The sequence below is a fragment of the Gadus macrocephalus genome, chromosome 7, assembly GCF_031168955.1.
Source record: "Gadus macrocephalus chromosome 7, ASM3116895v1".
NCBI classification, from domain to species: Eukaryota; Metazoa; Chordata; class Actinopteri; order Gadiformes; family Gadidae; genus Gadus; species Gadus macrocephalus.
In genome coordinates this window covers 23685957-23702381 of record NC_082388.1, presented here as the reverse complement: position 1 = coordinate 23702381, position 16425 = coordinate 23685957, and the positions used below count along the sequence as shown (strand labels likewise).

General features: G+C 43.2%; 2 protein-coding genes across 3 annotated transcripts; one reads left to right on the top strand and one right to left on the bottom strand.

Moving 5' to 3' along the window:
* Positions 1 to 199: 199 nt before the first annotated feature.
* Positions 200 to 8715, top strand: rhogb (ras homolog family member Gb). Its single transcript, XM_060056098.1, has 4 exons — positions 200 to 333; positions 4138 to 4306; positions 4903 to 5073; positions 6456 to 8715. The coding sequence occupies exons 2-4, from the start codon at positions 4178 to 4180 to the stop codon at positions 6729 to 6731; spliced, it is 576 nt and encodes a 191-aa protein (XP_059912081.1). The 5' UTR covers positions 200 to 333; positions 4138 to 4177; the 3' UTR covers positions 6732 to 8715.
* On the bottom strand, positions 7506 to 15862 carry pgap2 (post-GPI attachment to proteins 2). 2 transcript variants are annotated; one of them, XM_060056091.1, is made up of 6 exons: positions 15516 to 15862; positions 14791 to 14959; positions 14420 to 14669; positions 13930 to 14036; positions 13128 to 13236; positions 7506 to 12736 (listed from the first exon to the last, which is right to left on the bottom strand). In XM_060056091.1, coding segments are annotated over exons 1-6 (768 nt in total). In that variant the 5' UTR covers positions 15518 to 15862; the 3' UTR covers positions 7506 to 12605. The 2 variants fall into 2 exon arrangements, with proteins under 2 accessions (XP_059912074.1, XP_059912073.1); XM_060056090.1 differs by having other exon boundaries at positions 15522 to 15862.
* Between the last annotated feature and the right edge of the window lie 563 nt (positions 15863 to 16425).

Below are 16425 nucleotides of genomic sequence, written 5' to 3'. Positions count from 1 at the left end.
ATATATATTAGCATAGGCCATGCATCTTAAAATAACATGTAATGGTCTCTAAACGCAAGAGTGGAGGTTTCGTGTCCGCCCCGTGCGTTTATTACAATATCTCCTGCCCTTACAAAAGAAGGACGGCCAAACAAACTTCCTCAAACTCAGCCGGGGCCGTTTAAAACACTTCCTCTCCTCAGCGCCACCAAGTAGAACATACTTCCTCTACTCAGCTCCGCCCGGCCGACGTCTGACAACCAGAGACGAGAGAGAGCGCCCGAGAGAGACAGACCCGCTGCTTTTCTCCGGCGCAGACCCTGCTTCTCAGCGCGGAGAAGACGGCTATGATCGGTAAGTTGTGGGGATAATCACGCTCGACTCAGAGAACCAATATACTGGCCAGAGTGTTTGTTATGGATTGTTACAGCTGCGTTTTTATGCCTTTATCTCTTGGTTCGATGTCCATGAATTGAACGCCGACCCCATAAATCCCTGATCCCTTAAAAGTTCAGTTGAGAATGTTGGGCGGTTTGCTTGTAGTTTTCTTCTGTTTCTTGTGTTGAGGTTATAATTCAACCTCAACGTAAGACACACTGCCAGTTGATGGAGAGGGCGACCACTCCCCAAGAATGTTGACATGACTGAGAAAAGTAGGTGCGAACCGACTTGATACTGCGCGTGCGCGCGTCAGTGTGCGTGTTAGTAATGTTCGTGTGTGTGTGTGTGTGTGTGTGTGTGTGAGAGAGAGAGAGAGAGAGAGAAGAGAGAGAGAGAGAGATAGAGAAATACACACACACACCCATATATTGCTGGGCAGGAGAGGTATGGTAGGACAAACAATTTAGGAACGTTACAAAATAACACATTATTTCGTTGCCTCCTAACAGCAGCTGTTTCTAAATAAACCAAGTCTCAATCAGATAGCGGTCTCTTTACAGTAAAATAAATGACACTTCACACACCGTTATCGTTCCAGCCTGCTGCCCCTGCTATAAATAGGATATCCAGGAAGCGTATTGTAAACCTGATACCATCAGCTCGCTTGTAAACCTATCAAACATGGCATTGTCCAATCAAACAAGCCTTACCTGGCTGGTGGTGAGACACACATCACCTGGTGGGTTGGGTGTACTTCTCAACAGGACTAACCGACACACTACTTGTTACCTGCTGCTGGAAAGCACAATTTATTGCTTATAAATCGAAATCAAACTTTTGGCATTTGCATTAAGAAAATCGCGATAGGTTGCAATTCAATTCTAAAACCAAAATGTGAGAAATGATTAAAACATGAATAAATCCGATGTAATACGGTCGTATATTAAAATAGAATTACGAACCGTTCAAAACAGAGCTTCCTTTTTATTATTATGTTATGTATTATGTTTATGTTTGTGTTACACCATGACGATAAATAATAAATAAATAAATGATCGAGGACTGCTGTGAGGTGCAGAATATTGTATGAAAGACCCAGTAAGTCATACTGGTTTCGCTTTTGAACTGGTACTTTGGTTCTCATACCATTAATCATTAACCGCCATCGGCCATCAGTGTATGTTAATGCAAGATGATAACAGTGCTATAATGCTGCGTAACATGAAGCGTTGTATCTATGTTTTGGATACTGTAGTCATGTTTGAGAATATCTCTTGTACACATTATTTATGTGCTCTCGGTCCTTGATGGTAAAATATGGACCGGATTTTGGATTGTTTCCTCGTATTGTGATAGATGTGTGCAGATCCTCAGTGAAACACACAGGCTTATAGACGACAAACACAAAGCAGAAGGAACACGCAATGACAAAAATGGGGCTCACGGGCACTACGGCAGAAGAGGTTGCTGAGAGAGAGAGAGAGAGAGAGAGAGAGGAGAGAGAGAGAGAGGAGAGAGAGAGAGAGAGAGAGAGAGAGAGAGAGAGAGAGAGAGAGAGAGAGAGAGAGACTGACTAACCCTCTCTCTCTCCCCATTCCCCCATCTCTCTGGGGGGGAGAGATGGAGGGATGAAGAGATACCGATGGAGATATGAAGAGAGAGAGAAATAGCGAGGGATATAGAAGTAGGGATGAAAACAGAGAGATTGAGGTATGAACAGAGAGAGAGCGGGATGGAGGGATGAAGAGAGGGAAGGAGACGGCATGGAGAGAACGAGAGGGAGTGAAACAGAGATAGAGAAGGTGGAGAAATACATAGAGAGAGGGCGAGATTGAGGAACAGAAAGAGAGAGGAACAGAGAGAGAGAGAGAGAGAGAGAGAGAGAGAGAGAGAGAGAGAGAGAGATGCATATGGTAGGAGATACAGAGAGAGATAGAGAGAGAGAGAGGAACAGAGAGAGAGAGAGAGAGAGAGAGAGAGAGAGAGAGAGAGAGAGAGAGAGATAGAGAGGGAGAGAGGGTTGAACAGGGCAGCTGGCCAACACCTCGGTATGAAGAGAGGCTCCCAGAGAGAATGGTGTGTCAAGCCAGAGTGACATCACTCCATCCCGGCCCATGCCCCGGAGATCGGGAGAGAGAGGGAAGACAGACAGACAGAACAGACAGACAGACAGACAGACAGACAGACAGACAGACAGACAGACAGACAGACAGACAGACAGAACAGACAGGACAGAGAGACAGAGAGAGAGAGAGAGAGAGAGAGAGAGAGAGAGAGAGAGAGAGGGAGAGAGATACTAACCCTCTCTCTCTCTTTAGGGTTGGGTGGAGGTCCCCAGAGTTTGGGCCGAACATGTTTCGCTCTCCAGACAAGAATTGCTGTGTGTGTGTGTGTGTGTGTGTGTGTGTGTGTGTGTGTGTGTGTGTGTGTGTGTGTGTGTGTGTGTGTGTGTGTGTGTGTGTGTGTGTGTGTGTGTGTGTGTGTGTGCGCACGCATGTGTGTGTGTGTGTGCGCACGCATGTGTGTGCACGGGTTGGCCGGAACTGCCTGATAACATCTCTGTTGGAAACCGCTTCCTTGTGCGAGCATAATTTCCATAAACACAAATACTAGAACATGCAAAACCACTGTCCATCAACGCTCCCATCATGTGTTACTGATGTGTTACTGTCTTTAGGGGCTACTTTGTAGTCTCTCTTCTTCAATGTTCCTCAGCATTACTTAAGCCCTACTTTGTATTGTATTGTATCTTGTATCTCTTCCTTGCCTGCTTGTCAAGAATTTCCCCTCCGGGGGATTGATAAAGCGTTATCTCATCCTATCTCATTTTCATTAATGACTTCAGAGTTGACTAGCGTGATCCAAACACACAGAATACTAATACCAAACCAAACCAGTCAACTGTAGGAGAGGAATGACTAGCGGGTGGTGATATTGACACTTAACGGGTTTTTCAGGCTGACGATGCTAACATGAGAGAACGAGCAGAGGAGTCATGCCTGGCTTTACATATTGAAATAACCTGTGATATTCAAATCAATGTCACCATATAATGTGAACGACCGTACGGGAATTATGAGATGGTTGTCTGATAACTGCGCCCCAACTCAACCGCAATCCACCACAATGAGCTTGGACCAAGAATGGCTCACGTCACGCTTGTTTGTACAGTTCTTTATCAAATGAAATGTTTCTAAAGGCTTGGAAACACTTCACTTGAAGTGCATTTTGGTGTGTTTGGATCCCGGTAGTTGTCTCGGAAGTCATTGATCAACATGAGATAAGATTAGATAACGCTTTATTAATCTCGGGCCACAGTCAAACAAGTTGATGGCGGCGTCCCATAATTTGAAAGCAACGGAGAAACTCCAAAAGAAGCGATAACCCCAAAAGAAGCACTTAGGAACGTGTGAACAGGTCACAGAAACCCTGAGGTCACTCTGAAGCCATTCAAACCTTCGGAGGGAAGATATGGTCTTGCAGGCTGGATATTTACCCTGATCAGTGTCAGTGTTTCGTACTAGTTGCATAACAAGAAAAATGGCTTTCTCATGGCTTTGGGGTCCTGCTTTTCTTTGACCGGGACGTTGTGGAGTGTTCAATGTTAGTCAAGCAAGATCCTTCATATGTGGAGCCAATTTATGTCTGAAGAGAAAAGAAATGTCAGACATTGCGACAACGTTTCTAAAACACTGTCAGCCTTGATGGGTCTGGTGTGAAGTCTGAGTTCTGACGTGCGTGTTTTTGTGTACGTGCATGTGCCTCTGTGCATTGCAGGTCACTGAGGGAGTCACCGGTCGGAGGTCAGCTGGTTGTCATGCAGAGCGTCAAGTGTGTCGTCGTGGGCGACGGAGCGGTTGGGAAGACGTGTCTCCTCATCTCGTACACCACAGGAGCCTTTCCCAAAGAGTACATCCCCACAGTGTTCGACAACTACAGCAGCCAGGTCAGTGTGTGTGTGTGTGTGTGTGTGTGTGGGGGGGTGTGTGGGGGGGGGTACAGTGTGTGGTGTTCGCACAAAGCTATTGGTTAAAGAACTGTATTTGTGCGTGCGTCAAGGCTAGGAAGCTGAGTATTTTCAATTACGGTACATAGTATAACACTTTATGTTACTGGGGGCATTGGGAAGCACCTGTCATTTCTAACCCTGGTGTCCGTGTGGGTTTGTTGGTCTGCATGTGTGCGTCTGTCTGTCTGTCTGTCTGTCTGTCTGTCTGTCTGTCTGTCTGTCTGTCTGTGTTTGCATGTGTGTGTGTGTGTGTGTGTGTGTGTGTGTGTGTGTGTGTGTGTGTGCTTGCGTCTGTGCTTGTGTGTGCTTGCGTATGTGTATGTGTGTGTATGTGTGTGTGTGTGTCTGTGTGTGTGTGTGTGTGTGTGTGTGTGTGTGTGTGCTTGCGTCTGTGCTTGTGTGTGCTTGCGTATGTGTGTGTGTGTGTGTGTGTGTGTGTGTGTGTGTGTGTGTGTGTGTGTGTGTGTGTGTGTGTGTGTGTGTGTGTGTGTGTGTGTGTGTGTGTGTGTGTGCGTGTCCTTCCCGGGCCCCAGGTGACGATGGATGGCCGGACCATCAGCCTGAACCTGTGGGACACGGCCGGTCAGGAGGAGTACGACCGTCTGCGGACCCTCTCCTACCCCCAGACCCACGTCTTCATCATCTGCTTCTCCATCTCCAGCCCCGCCTCCTACGAGAACATCAAACACAAGTGGCACCCAGAGGTAAGTCGACCAATGGCTAACACAATAGCACTCAGCAAGTCCCGCCTTAAAACTCAGTCAGTGACCAACCATGTTGTGACAATGGTATGCTGTAGGAACATGACCATATATAGGTATTGTTTTTACAGTAATCTTGTTAGCTATCCTGGTGTAACAAGTTCATATCTCTATGGTGAGTAGTGTCTACAAAGAGTAGGTGGTTCGTGGTTGCTAGTCATTTTTCCTCTTATTAGTTTATCCTTTCTCTTTAGTGTTAGCTGTGGGTTAGAGTTATCGCCCACTGGTTTTTGTAGCGAGCCAAACAAAAGCTGCATCTATGGTGGGTATCTTTATCGCGTCACGTTTGTTTGAATATCATTTGCAAATCACTAAATTATTCTATGAGTTCTATGAGTTCTCTAACCCTTGGAAAACCATGAAGAGAGTTTAGAGGCCTTCCTACTTGAAGTTGATGATCTCGCTTCAATGCCATCAGATTACAAAGAGAAAAAAAAAAAAGGCACATTCATGTGAAAAGAGGAATTCAATCTAAAAGAGGAAATGAAGTAAAGCGTAGAATGAAAAAGAAAGAATGAGAACTTTGAACTTCTAACTTACTCCCACTTATGTTCTATAATTGTATATATCAAATGTAAACTATCAAAATCTATTAACTGTCATTACGCCGACAATATTTAGACACCCCCATATTCTACATACAATTATTGATCTCCTCACAGTGATTGCTCATCTCAATTTCGAAAGCAATAGTGTTAATATTAACGAAAACGATAATGACAATTTCTCCAGTTAGGCCTACAAGCTTTGTTTTCCGGAAGCTACTCAAAACAATTTCTTGTGAAATAAAAGTATAAGTATAAGTAAGTATAGTAATCGCTGTTTCCGCAAAACATTTGGAGAATTGTTTTGTGCTAATGTTGCGGACAGCGATTTGAAGAAGTACTAACTCATATAAGAATATACCGAGCTATATTTATACAAAATATTAGTATTAGATTATAAATAGTTTATATAATATGGGTACATTTTATATAAACAATATGGGCGATAAGCATTAAACTGACGTAATAGTCTAGTGATCTTTTCCTAATGATGTTGTTGTTTACTAATGGTCTTCATGTGAATTAAGGTATTAATGTTTACATTATTTAATAGTGTAAGGGTTAAACACCAACCCTCACTCCAATATTAATGCCATGCAATGCTTATTACTTAGCTTTATAATAAAATATAAAAATCCTACATATTTATGAAAATATGCATAGATATTTATTTAACAGAAAAGTGACTGACAGAAAAGTATCCATAGCTTTACATCCATAGTTTTGTGTGTGACTGTGTGCTCCTCCCCCCCCCCCCCCCTCCTCCCCCTCCTCCTCCAGGTGTCCCACCACTGTCCTGGCGTCCCGGTTCTCCTAGTGGGCACCAAGAGCGATCTCCGGAACGACACGGAGACCCTGCGGAAGCTGAAGGAGCAGAACCAGACGCCCGTCACCCAGCAGCAGGGCGCGGCGCTGGCCAAGCAGATCCACGCCGTGCGCTACCTGGAGTGCTCGGCGCTGAACCAGGACGGCATCAAGGAGGTGTTCGTGGACGCCGTGCGGGCCTTCCTCAACCCCCAGCCCACCGTCGCCAAGAGGCCCTGCGTTCTGCTCTGAGGCCCGGGGCGGACTCGCTCACACGGAGCCGTCCCCGCAGACGCCGTGTACCGTCAGAACCCCGCCCCGTCGCCACCCTATGCCCCTCTAACGAACTCTGGCTGAACCACCGACCCAACCTGATCGGGACAGTCAGATATAGATATATATATATATACATATACATTTATTATTAGTTTGTTTTGATTTTTAATCTCCCCGAAATGTGGGAGGATGAAAGTGGTTCTTGGGTTTCCGATATTTCAGATTCTTGTTGCGAAGAGGCCTTCTAAAGGGACCAGGTCAGCCTCACTGATTCTGTGAGGTTAGTTCTGATTCTGTTTGGGCTTTGTGTTTTTTGGTGGGTCTAATGCTAAGCAGGAGGGTCTTGATGAGTCTTACTGAGAATAAAATATGGGGGCAAGCACAGGGAAAGACCTAAGAGATAAACACTATTTACTGTTTTAAAATAGTACATAGAGTGCAAACTCAAGTTAGGTGAGGGGGGGAAAGGATAGTAATATAATACGTTTGCATTGTAGTACATTAAGACAGAAAAATATTTGATATAAGAAACCAGGTGATTCCAAAGACCTCCTTGGCATTTAATTCAAATTATATATCAGAGTGTGTGTGTCTTAGATCCTAACTGGACAGCACATGCTTTTTGTTGGTTTTCAAAGTTAATTGTACCTGTAAATTCCCCTGTTACCAAATGCTATTATGGACATCTCTCCACCAAAGTGTCAAAGATCATCTCCTCAATGCCTAACTTATTATTTTTTTATTCAACCAACCGACAAATCCCAATGGTGTCTGGAATCTTCAGTCAGCGCTGCTTTTTAGTAACCATTCAACTAGCTTTTGACTTTGTCGCTTTGAATCGGCGGAAGTGAAACCAGCTCATTTACCATTGACTGTGCTGACACAGAACTCTGGCCGATTACAACACAAGTTTCGAGTTAAGGAAGACACGTCCTTACTCTTAACTTCTTGGTTGGTCAGGGCTTATAGAATGACGTAAATGGTGTAGACTCTGCAACACACTGACATCGTAAATTGAGTTTGGTTGTTTTGTCGTTGTCATTTTAACAGAGGTCCCTGTTTATGCATTTATTGAGATTCTCTTTAATATTATTTTAAAGATAGCCATTTCCATTCATATCACAGACACCCGTAAAGAATTAATTGCTTACTCTATCTTTGTACATAATTGAGACCAGTGTATGAGTTCCTGTTTCAGCCTACTTTGCAGCCAGCTTCACAAGTGGATGTATATGCAGTGCTACTGTTTACCCCTAAGAGTCTGCGTTCCAGGAAGTCCTCCTTCTGGAGTTTCCTTTGACGAGGCAGGGAGCCACTTCCTCCTCTCCCTCATTTCCTGTCAGGGGATGAGACATTCTGGAACACACAATTAGAATGGTAGGAACTGGTCTATTCATGGCAACATGGCTGCCATAACGTTTTGATGTTTTTTTTATTGTTATAAGAAGCTACATTTTGTGAATTCTGCTTGTCATCATCTCAATATCCCTGTAACAAAAGTGATCAATTCTTAATCTACCTAAAAACATTAAATGTAATCGTAATCAAATTCATATTCTATTTTCAGATTAAGGTTCATGTTTATTTTTAGTGTCTTAGGATCGGGTTCTAACAAAACGTTGATCAGGCTAGTAACTTCCCCACAAGGGTAACAAACTCCATGCAAAAATGCTAGGACATACAGACAGACAGAGATTGCAGTAAATATTATTCATGTTAGCATTTTCCCTATGCATAACAAATCTCAATTTCCTTTTCCCCGGGCCTCACCTTGTGGGATGTCTTCAGTGAATGTCCTTTGTTTCGAATATTTATCAAGCTGTAATTTATGTCCTGTTTTATTTTTTTTATTACTTGTTGTGATTGAATATTGTTGGTTTTTGTGCAAATGTTCTGTTCATTCCTGTGCAATTAAATAAGAAGGCACACATTGTCCTGTGTCTGCCATATCACAAGAGGATATTGTGTTGCAATGGGTATTTTTCTGAAATACCTTAGAATAAGCCAAACTCTATTTCCTGAAATTGTCCAGTTGAGGTCTAACCAGTGACCTTTTTCTAAATGACCAAATGTCTAAGAAAAACTTGAAATTATACTAACATAAAGAACTGTTGTGTGGTTTGCATTTTTTTAATGCAATATTATGACCAAATAATATTAATAAAAAAGATTTTATTTATTTGTTAGATGATGGATTTTCATTTTTGCGGTTGGCCTGGTTTCCAACCTTTGTCAGACTAGACCAAACAAGCCCATACAATTGATTTGAAGTTAAACAAAGTTAATTTGGGGGTTTAATAACTTGAATTAATGTTTTATTTCTGCTGTCAAGCTTCAGACCAAATGCTTTGAGGGCAGAATAGAATAACATTAACCACATAATGTTAAAAAGGGACTGAATTCTGTGTGGATAAACAAATTATGTAGAAGAGGATGTTAGAGAAGCTGGCAAAGGGGAACTCGAGACCATGAGTATTCTTCAAAGTGTGACTCACGTCCTTTTGCAATACCTATTGATCTAAGTTCACACACCTACTAGAACAGGCAATATAGAAAACATATTGTCCTACAAGCGACTTGGAAAATGCAAACCCTTTCAAACCCATCACACGTATGTAAAACAGGCTACCATAAGAAAAAAGCACACACACTCCCCACAAACATATAGTATAAGGCACACATTAGGTAGGTACATTCCACAACATTTGTCCAAACCTGCCATTTACTACCTGTGGTATTTGCAAGCGGAAGCTTTTCAAAAGGCATAGAGGTTACAGTATGTGCATCATATCTCAAATACTTGTTCATGCTGTTAATCCATCAATGGAATAATATTGCATCCCTTTTGTTTAGAGTATGGCAATCCTCAGTCATTCCCCGCGTCAGCGATTTCAGAATCAAACATAGGGGCAGGCCTTAGTGCAGCCAGCACAACACAAACATTTGCCTATTTCATCATAGTATCATGACTTGACGAATTACTATGATATTAAGCCATCATCTGAATAAAATATTCACATAACTATTTGCATTTCTAATATTATAAACAAATAGGATTGGGGGCTACAATTGCAGCTAAATGTATTGTATACCTGCACAGTAGGTTAAGAAGGCACCTTAGTCAGGGGTTCATTTACAATGTAGTTCATCGATACAGCCAGAGAATTTTCAGTCCCACAGCAGTCCTTTTGTAAAACCATTGTGGCACAGCAAATCAAGAATGATCTAGTCTTTGAGCTTGCACAGGGTACCTAGGTACAATAATCAACTCAACTTAAACCCGATACCAGGGTGTATAGAAATGTGTTTTCTGATGAGGCTTACACAAATACAAATAGTATTATACCATATATAGCCTTTGCTTTTACTGAATGGTCCTCCAACAAAATAGGCTTTATTTGCTTTGATATGTTTACAATATAGTGCATATGATGGTGCAACCGGATAATCTGGTTAAAATATCGTAATTCAGTTCTCAAGTGTGTTTTAAATGTAAGGTAGAATCGTATGAAAGTCAAACAAACTGCACCAAACACTTATTGATCCACTGTCCAAAACGACCTTCTCCCTGTAAAAAGGAGTTGAACTGGGAAATGTAGTTTCCACAAAGGAATCTTGGCCTTGCTGAAGCATTCCATCCTTAACGGACACAACTAAAACACACCAACATCACCTCCGAACATTACTTCATACGTTAAGAAAAGACTGAAAAGAAGTGGAAAGCCCCACTGTTCAGAGTGTCTGTATGTAGGATGTACAGACATGGTGCTGAACTATAATAGCTTTGATGACACCCAATGCCCAAAAACATTTTTTTACCCAAATATACTGATAGAATCAAAGCTTTGCATCTAGAAAACACATCAGTTTCATTTTTAACAAAGTCCTAGCTTGTAGAAATTCTCTGATGACAACGTTGGCATGTAAAAATTAGCTCCTTTACATTTCCATTCTGAAAGATAACAAATATAGAAAGCCGTCAGTCACTAAACGATAATACATTTTAAGCTCACATTTTGGTAGCTTAGTTATGTTTTGGCCCTAGACACCACTGACCTTGAATATACTTGGTTATTAGGGCTGGGTATTGCCACTGGTACCTCACAATTCAAATCAATTAGATTCTTTAGGTCTTGATTCGATTCGATATCGATTAGATTAGATAGTGATCCAATTGCTTTGATACCGATTCAATAATAAGTACAGATGATAAAATACCTAAATATTTAGAATTAACCATATCAAAATGAATTAACCATTTCATTATGCTTTAACTAGCAGAAAGGGAATAGACCATTGTATAGTATTGTTCCTGAGCTAAACTTGCAGCGTAAAATGCCCCATCTTAACCAGACCAGGGAGAGTCGCCTTCATAAGGCCTACGGCAGCAGAACAGAGCAGAACAGGTAGAACAGCTCTTCATGCCACTGATGGACAGAGTGGAATCAGACAACTGTACAGCTGAAAGGTTTGGCTCATGGAACCAAAGTCTGGGTTCCAAAATCATGAGGATGAAAATGACATGGGTGGTACCATTTAAATAAAGAAGTTATGTCTTGCATTTAGAATGTGTTTATGTGTGAAGATACAGCCAAATCAAGATAAATCTGAAGTAACTTGTTGAAGTTCCCCACAAACACGTGAACAAATCCATATCTGAAGTCAATACACGGACCTTCTTACATGCTGCTCACCTCCTATCATACTGCGGTCAGGTATATAGGCCTATCATGACATGGACAAATGTAAATGGGCATGTACATTTAGACATACTGGCTTCTAGATTACAATGACTGAGTATGTTTCTGTTTTGTTTTTATGGAAATAATTGATAAAAAAAAAATCAGAATCGAAATTGAATCGAGAACAAATAAATTGCAGTGCATTGATGAATCGATATTTTTACCCAGCCCTATTGGTTATGCATTTATTATGTATCATTTGATTCAAGATCTAGAATATTTAACATCGTCCTTTGGATAGATACTTATTCAGGAGCCCAACTTTAACATCATTCCAACATGTTGACCACTATACAAAAGAGTGGAATGTGTGTTTATGTGTGCGCGCGTGCGCTTAACGTTCATTTCGACCACGGCAAGGCCGAACATTGAAATGTTATGACCAATCCTGTGGCCAGTCAGTCGATGCTCTCAGAATGTCCGAACGTGGCTCTGACCGAGAACGAAGTGCTGAGTTCACAGCCGGTGCGAGTGACGTTCCTGCACAGTCAGGAGAGCGCCGGGTAGCATGTGACCTCGCTTGGCCGTGTGTGAGCAGTTTGTGCATGACAGCAAATTAGCTTCCCATCTTTCCATTAACCTCTATTACTTCCTCTGTGCGACTGGATAGACCGTCACTTAAGCTAAAAAAAAAAACTGTTGATGAGCAGGGGGTTTTAAACCAGCTGCTGAAAATGACACATCAGCCCTTTGTTGCCACATTTCATCAGACAGCATTTTCCCTTGGGGAAATACTAGTCTGAGTGTATAGAGCCCTCGGGCAAGGCACTACCGCAACACAGTCTATTTCTGCAGTCACAAACAAAATGTATGTATGTGCTATTTGGCAAATGTATACGCGTGAACGTCCACAAAGAACCCATCTGGTCAGATTTGCGTGTTCTTAAGCAGACTACGGCGCGTGGTAGAGAACTAAAAGCCTTATGTTCAGAAATGTCAATGATCCTCATCGCGCATCAACTGCAGCCTCCCAGTCACCCCGAGAACCACTGCCGTTGCAACGCCGTCCCCCTGACCTGCTCTCGCCCAAAACGCACTGACGTTAGTGTCCGTCAAGGTTTTCTTGAGGCACTGTGGGGGGGTGGTGGTGGGTGGAGCACTGTCCGGTTCAGTATCGCTTGTCCTCAGGACGCGTGGCCACCATCACCTCCTTGCTCCCAAAGTCCAAGAAGGCGGTCATATGGAAGGCCATGTTGGAGAGGACCACCATGTACTCACAAAGTGCAAACAGGGTGTAGACTGGAAGGAGAGGGAGACAGCAATGAGGATACACACAGAGTGAGGATCGGAGAGAAAGACCGATAAATACTAACAGGCAGAGGCCTGGGAACGAAGAGAAGCACTTTTAAAAATAAAAGCAGAAACTAAATACGACCAACGGGTCTGAACAGAAACTGCAGATTTCAACACATTTAGTACGTTCCCTGAGCACACTTCCTCTAATGAGACTGTTATTTAAAGACATGTCTGCTAGTGATGGTGGCTTAGGTTCAGAAATCCCATCAGACGAGTCCACACAAGCAGAATGTTGGTACCTGGCATAGGTCCCCCACCAAACAAGTTTTCCAAGTTACTTTGATGGGGGGGCCAAAACCATTAGGAAGGAGCCAATGCACCGGCTGCGACTTACTTCCAGATTCACAGTACTTGTTGTGGCGGTTGAAGAAGTACGCAGCAGCGATGCAACAGCTGATATTGAACACGAAGATGCGCAATTTCCATCGGTACGACGTCACTTCCTGAGCGAGAGAGAGAATTTTACTTAAAACAAGAGATAAAATAAAAGGCACCCTTTGAATTCTAGGAACTATTCGCTGTTGTCTCTGGGATGGGTGGAGAAAAAGAAGTGTAGCACTTCTTTCTGGCCTATTTATTCACCGAAGTTAAACAGTACTAATGCTTAACGTTGGAAATCGTTCCAAACTATTTGAGCGGATTACCCGGCAATCTGGATAAATGGACCCTAGAATGGAATTTCATGAATGAGGAAGTTTCAGCTTTTTTCACACTAGTTACTACTATCAGAAGTCTACATGGTCAAAGATGGCTATTGTGCCTACAACAAAAACACTGAAAGTTCAGGGATATTGGGCCAAAGGGATTCCTAGGGTCAATCGGAAGTCGAAAGGCCTGAGCAGCTATCATGTTGCTTGGCAACGTGTCTGGATAAAGGGCAGAGTGTGAAGCTGGAGTTTGGACCCTAACCAGAGACAGTTAAGCACATTGGGCGGTAGAATGTAGTGGCCCAAGTTTGGGCACAGATAGAACGACAAGTAGGGTCACACTTTGTTGTCTGCATTGCATCCAAGTGTTATCACTCTGAAGATGGATAATGAATTCAAACCTTAAGGTTAAGACAACGCTCTAAATGGCTTATGGATGCTATTGTCAGACAGACACACACACACAAAAACATAAAAACAAATGGTAACCTCTGGGTGAATGCAGTGTCTCTTGATGACCTGCCACAGCCAGCAAGTGATGAGCATGTGCAGCTGAGAGCTGGCGATGAACACGATGAAGCCGTTTTTATGGAGACCTGTGGTCGACAGGGAAAGGTAAAAAAAAAAAGGAATGACGCAGTGCAAACAACATGGAAATTGGCACTGTAGTCAATTAGAATATACTCCTTTTAACACATCAGTGTCGCGTCTAATGAGCGCTGTGACAAATTCTTTCATTCGGCTGCGAAGCGCTGCCTTAAATAAGGCGGACCAAAGCGTCAACTCAGCAATTTCACTCATAAAAGACGACATCCCTCTCTGAGTACATTAATTTGTTTTCACAAGAAAAATGTTACACGACAGTGACACTCCCTTCCTGTGAAGCAGCACATTTTCAGTGGAACCACAGTGTGGGGGGGGGGGGGGGGGGGGGGGTTTAGCAACAGCGAGTGCCGCCCCCCGGTGTTTGTGTACTGACTGTAGGTCTCGGTGGAGGCCACGTAGGTGAGCAACAGCAGGCCCGTGTTCTCTGCCAGGCCGCAGAGCAGCGCCAGGCCACTGAGCAGCAGCTCCAGCCGCCTCCTCGCAAAGCGCCCCCAGTAGAAGCTGAAGTAGGCGAGGGCCACGAGGTAGCGCGGCGCCGAGTGCAGGCCGATGCAGCCGCGCCAGATGTAGCGCTCCGGCACCAGGCTGATGGACGCGCTGATTGACGGGAGGTAGTTTGGTACCTGGGGCCGGCAACATGAACCGAGTGAGATACACAGACCTCTCCCGGCCACTTTCACCTTCTAGCTCTCAATACATCGGTTTCCAAGTAGTAATGACGTGTGAAGAAGATACACAGCTTACATGACAGTGTGTATAGGTTGATTCCTCAAAGTGGTACAGTAGTGATAAGGCCAGGCAGGCTAACAAACCGGTCAGAGCCAGCAACACTGTGCCAACCGCAAAATATGTGAATGGAAGCCGGATGAGTGGCTTGTCCTTATCCAGGCCACCATACGGCCCCTGCAGCATCCTGTAAATATCAACACAGCAGGTAGATGGCATAGATAACTAGGTCTTTAGCAGTTGGATTGGTATATGGATCATCAAGGCGATGATAGTTGCTGGTATTCATTCATAATTGCGGGTTTGTTTTGACGCCTACATACATTCACCAACCTATTAAAAGTCGAAACAGGAACTGAAGGAAAGTAAAAAAGAACCGATTACACACATTTCAGCTAGAGTTTATCAGAACTTTTAGGAATTTAAACAGGGGAAAACACATATTGTGGGAGTTTCTGGTGAAAGCAGAGTGGACGATTTATCCGAGAATACTCATACTCAATAATCTATTCTGAACAGATTTAAAACAACCACACGAAGCGTTGACGTGACTATTAGACGGCCTATTTGAGATAAGCATTAGTAAAACTCAATCATAAGCGCATTATTATGGTGTTACATATTCAATTTTAAGTCGGTCGTGTAGCCCTCATCTCCTTAGTCGACAGTCACATCGAATATTAACCTGAAGAAAATCACCAGGCCCAAAACCATTAACAGGGTAGAAAAGCACTAATCCTTACATGGGAATGGTTCGGGTTACATCTGCCAGGCGTACTGTTTTACACCCATTTTACAGAGATTGGCTGTATCACAGTCAGATGAGCTCATTGGTTTCGGCTTTTGGACAGAGCCGATTGTCACTGCGCTGAAAAGAGTGGTACCAGGCATAAACATTGTTGTCACCAAAGCGTCGTCTAGATGTCCACATTTCCCTTGCTTGTTGACAACGACTGTGACTTGATTTATTATTAATAGTTTGATCCTAAACTCGTATGCACATCTCTGAAACAGGAACTAACGCTATGCATGTCGGCCATCGTTAGCCTGAGGGAATTGAACGCTAGTCTTCTTCCTTCCGTTTTCTTTGGCTATGAAACACCTGCCGACGCATTGCTGCCCCCTACTGTTTGTCTTCTTCTTATTTCACATTTTTTTAAAAGCAGACTGCACATAAAGCAACCGCTACTTTATGGTAATATTACAGATAATAAAATGAGGGAAAATATATGATATTAAAGCTTCAAATACCTCTGTTAGAACTACTCTCTCAAAAAGGTTGAGAGTCACAGCCACAGAAGATGTATGTTTGTTACATGAGCTAATATCACCTACAAAGCTCTCCACAACCTAGCCCCCAGTTATCTCTGCGACCTCCTCCAAGAATACACTCCCTCCCGCTCCCTCCGCTCAACCTCTGCTGGACTACTATGTATCCCCACATCACGACTCACTACAATGGGTGCCCGGTCATTCAGCTGTTCAGCACCCAGGCTCTGGAACTCCCTCCCCCCACACATAAAACAGTCAGACACCATTACAACCTTCAAGTCACAACTCAAAACTCACCTGTTCAAACTCGCACACAACGTCTAACTGATCACTGTTTTGATTGTTTTGTTTTTTTGTTTTGTTTTGTTTTGTCTTGTTTTT

Coding starts and splice junctions, on each gene's coding strand:
- rhogb (XM_060056098.1), top strand. CDS start 4,178: ATGCAGAGCGTCAAGTGTGTCGTCGTGGGCGACGGAGCGGTTGGGAAG. Junction 4,307..4,902: donor TCGACAACTACAGCAGCCAG/GTCAGTGTGTGT, acceptor CCCGGGCCCCAG/GTGACGATGGATGGCCGGAC. Junction 5,074..6,455: donor AACACAAGTGGCACCCAGAG/GTAAGTCGACCA, acceptor CTCCTCCTCCAG/GTGTCCCACCACTGTCCTGG.
- pgap2 (XM_060056091.1), bottom strand. Junction 14,037..14,419: donor GGCCTCCACCGAGACCTACA/GTCAGTACACAA, acceptor TGTCGACCACAG/GTCTCCATAAAAACGGCTTC. Junction 13,237..13,929: donor GACACTGCATTCACCCAGAG/GTTACCATTTGT, acceptor TCTCTCGCTCAG/GAAGTGACGTCGTACCGATG.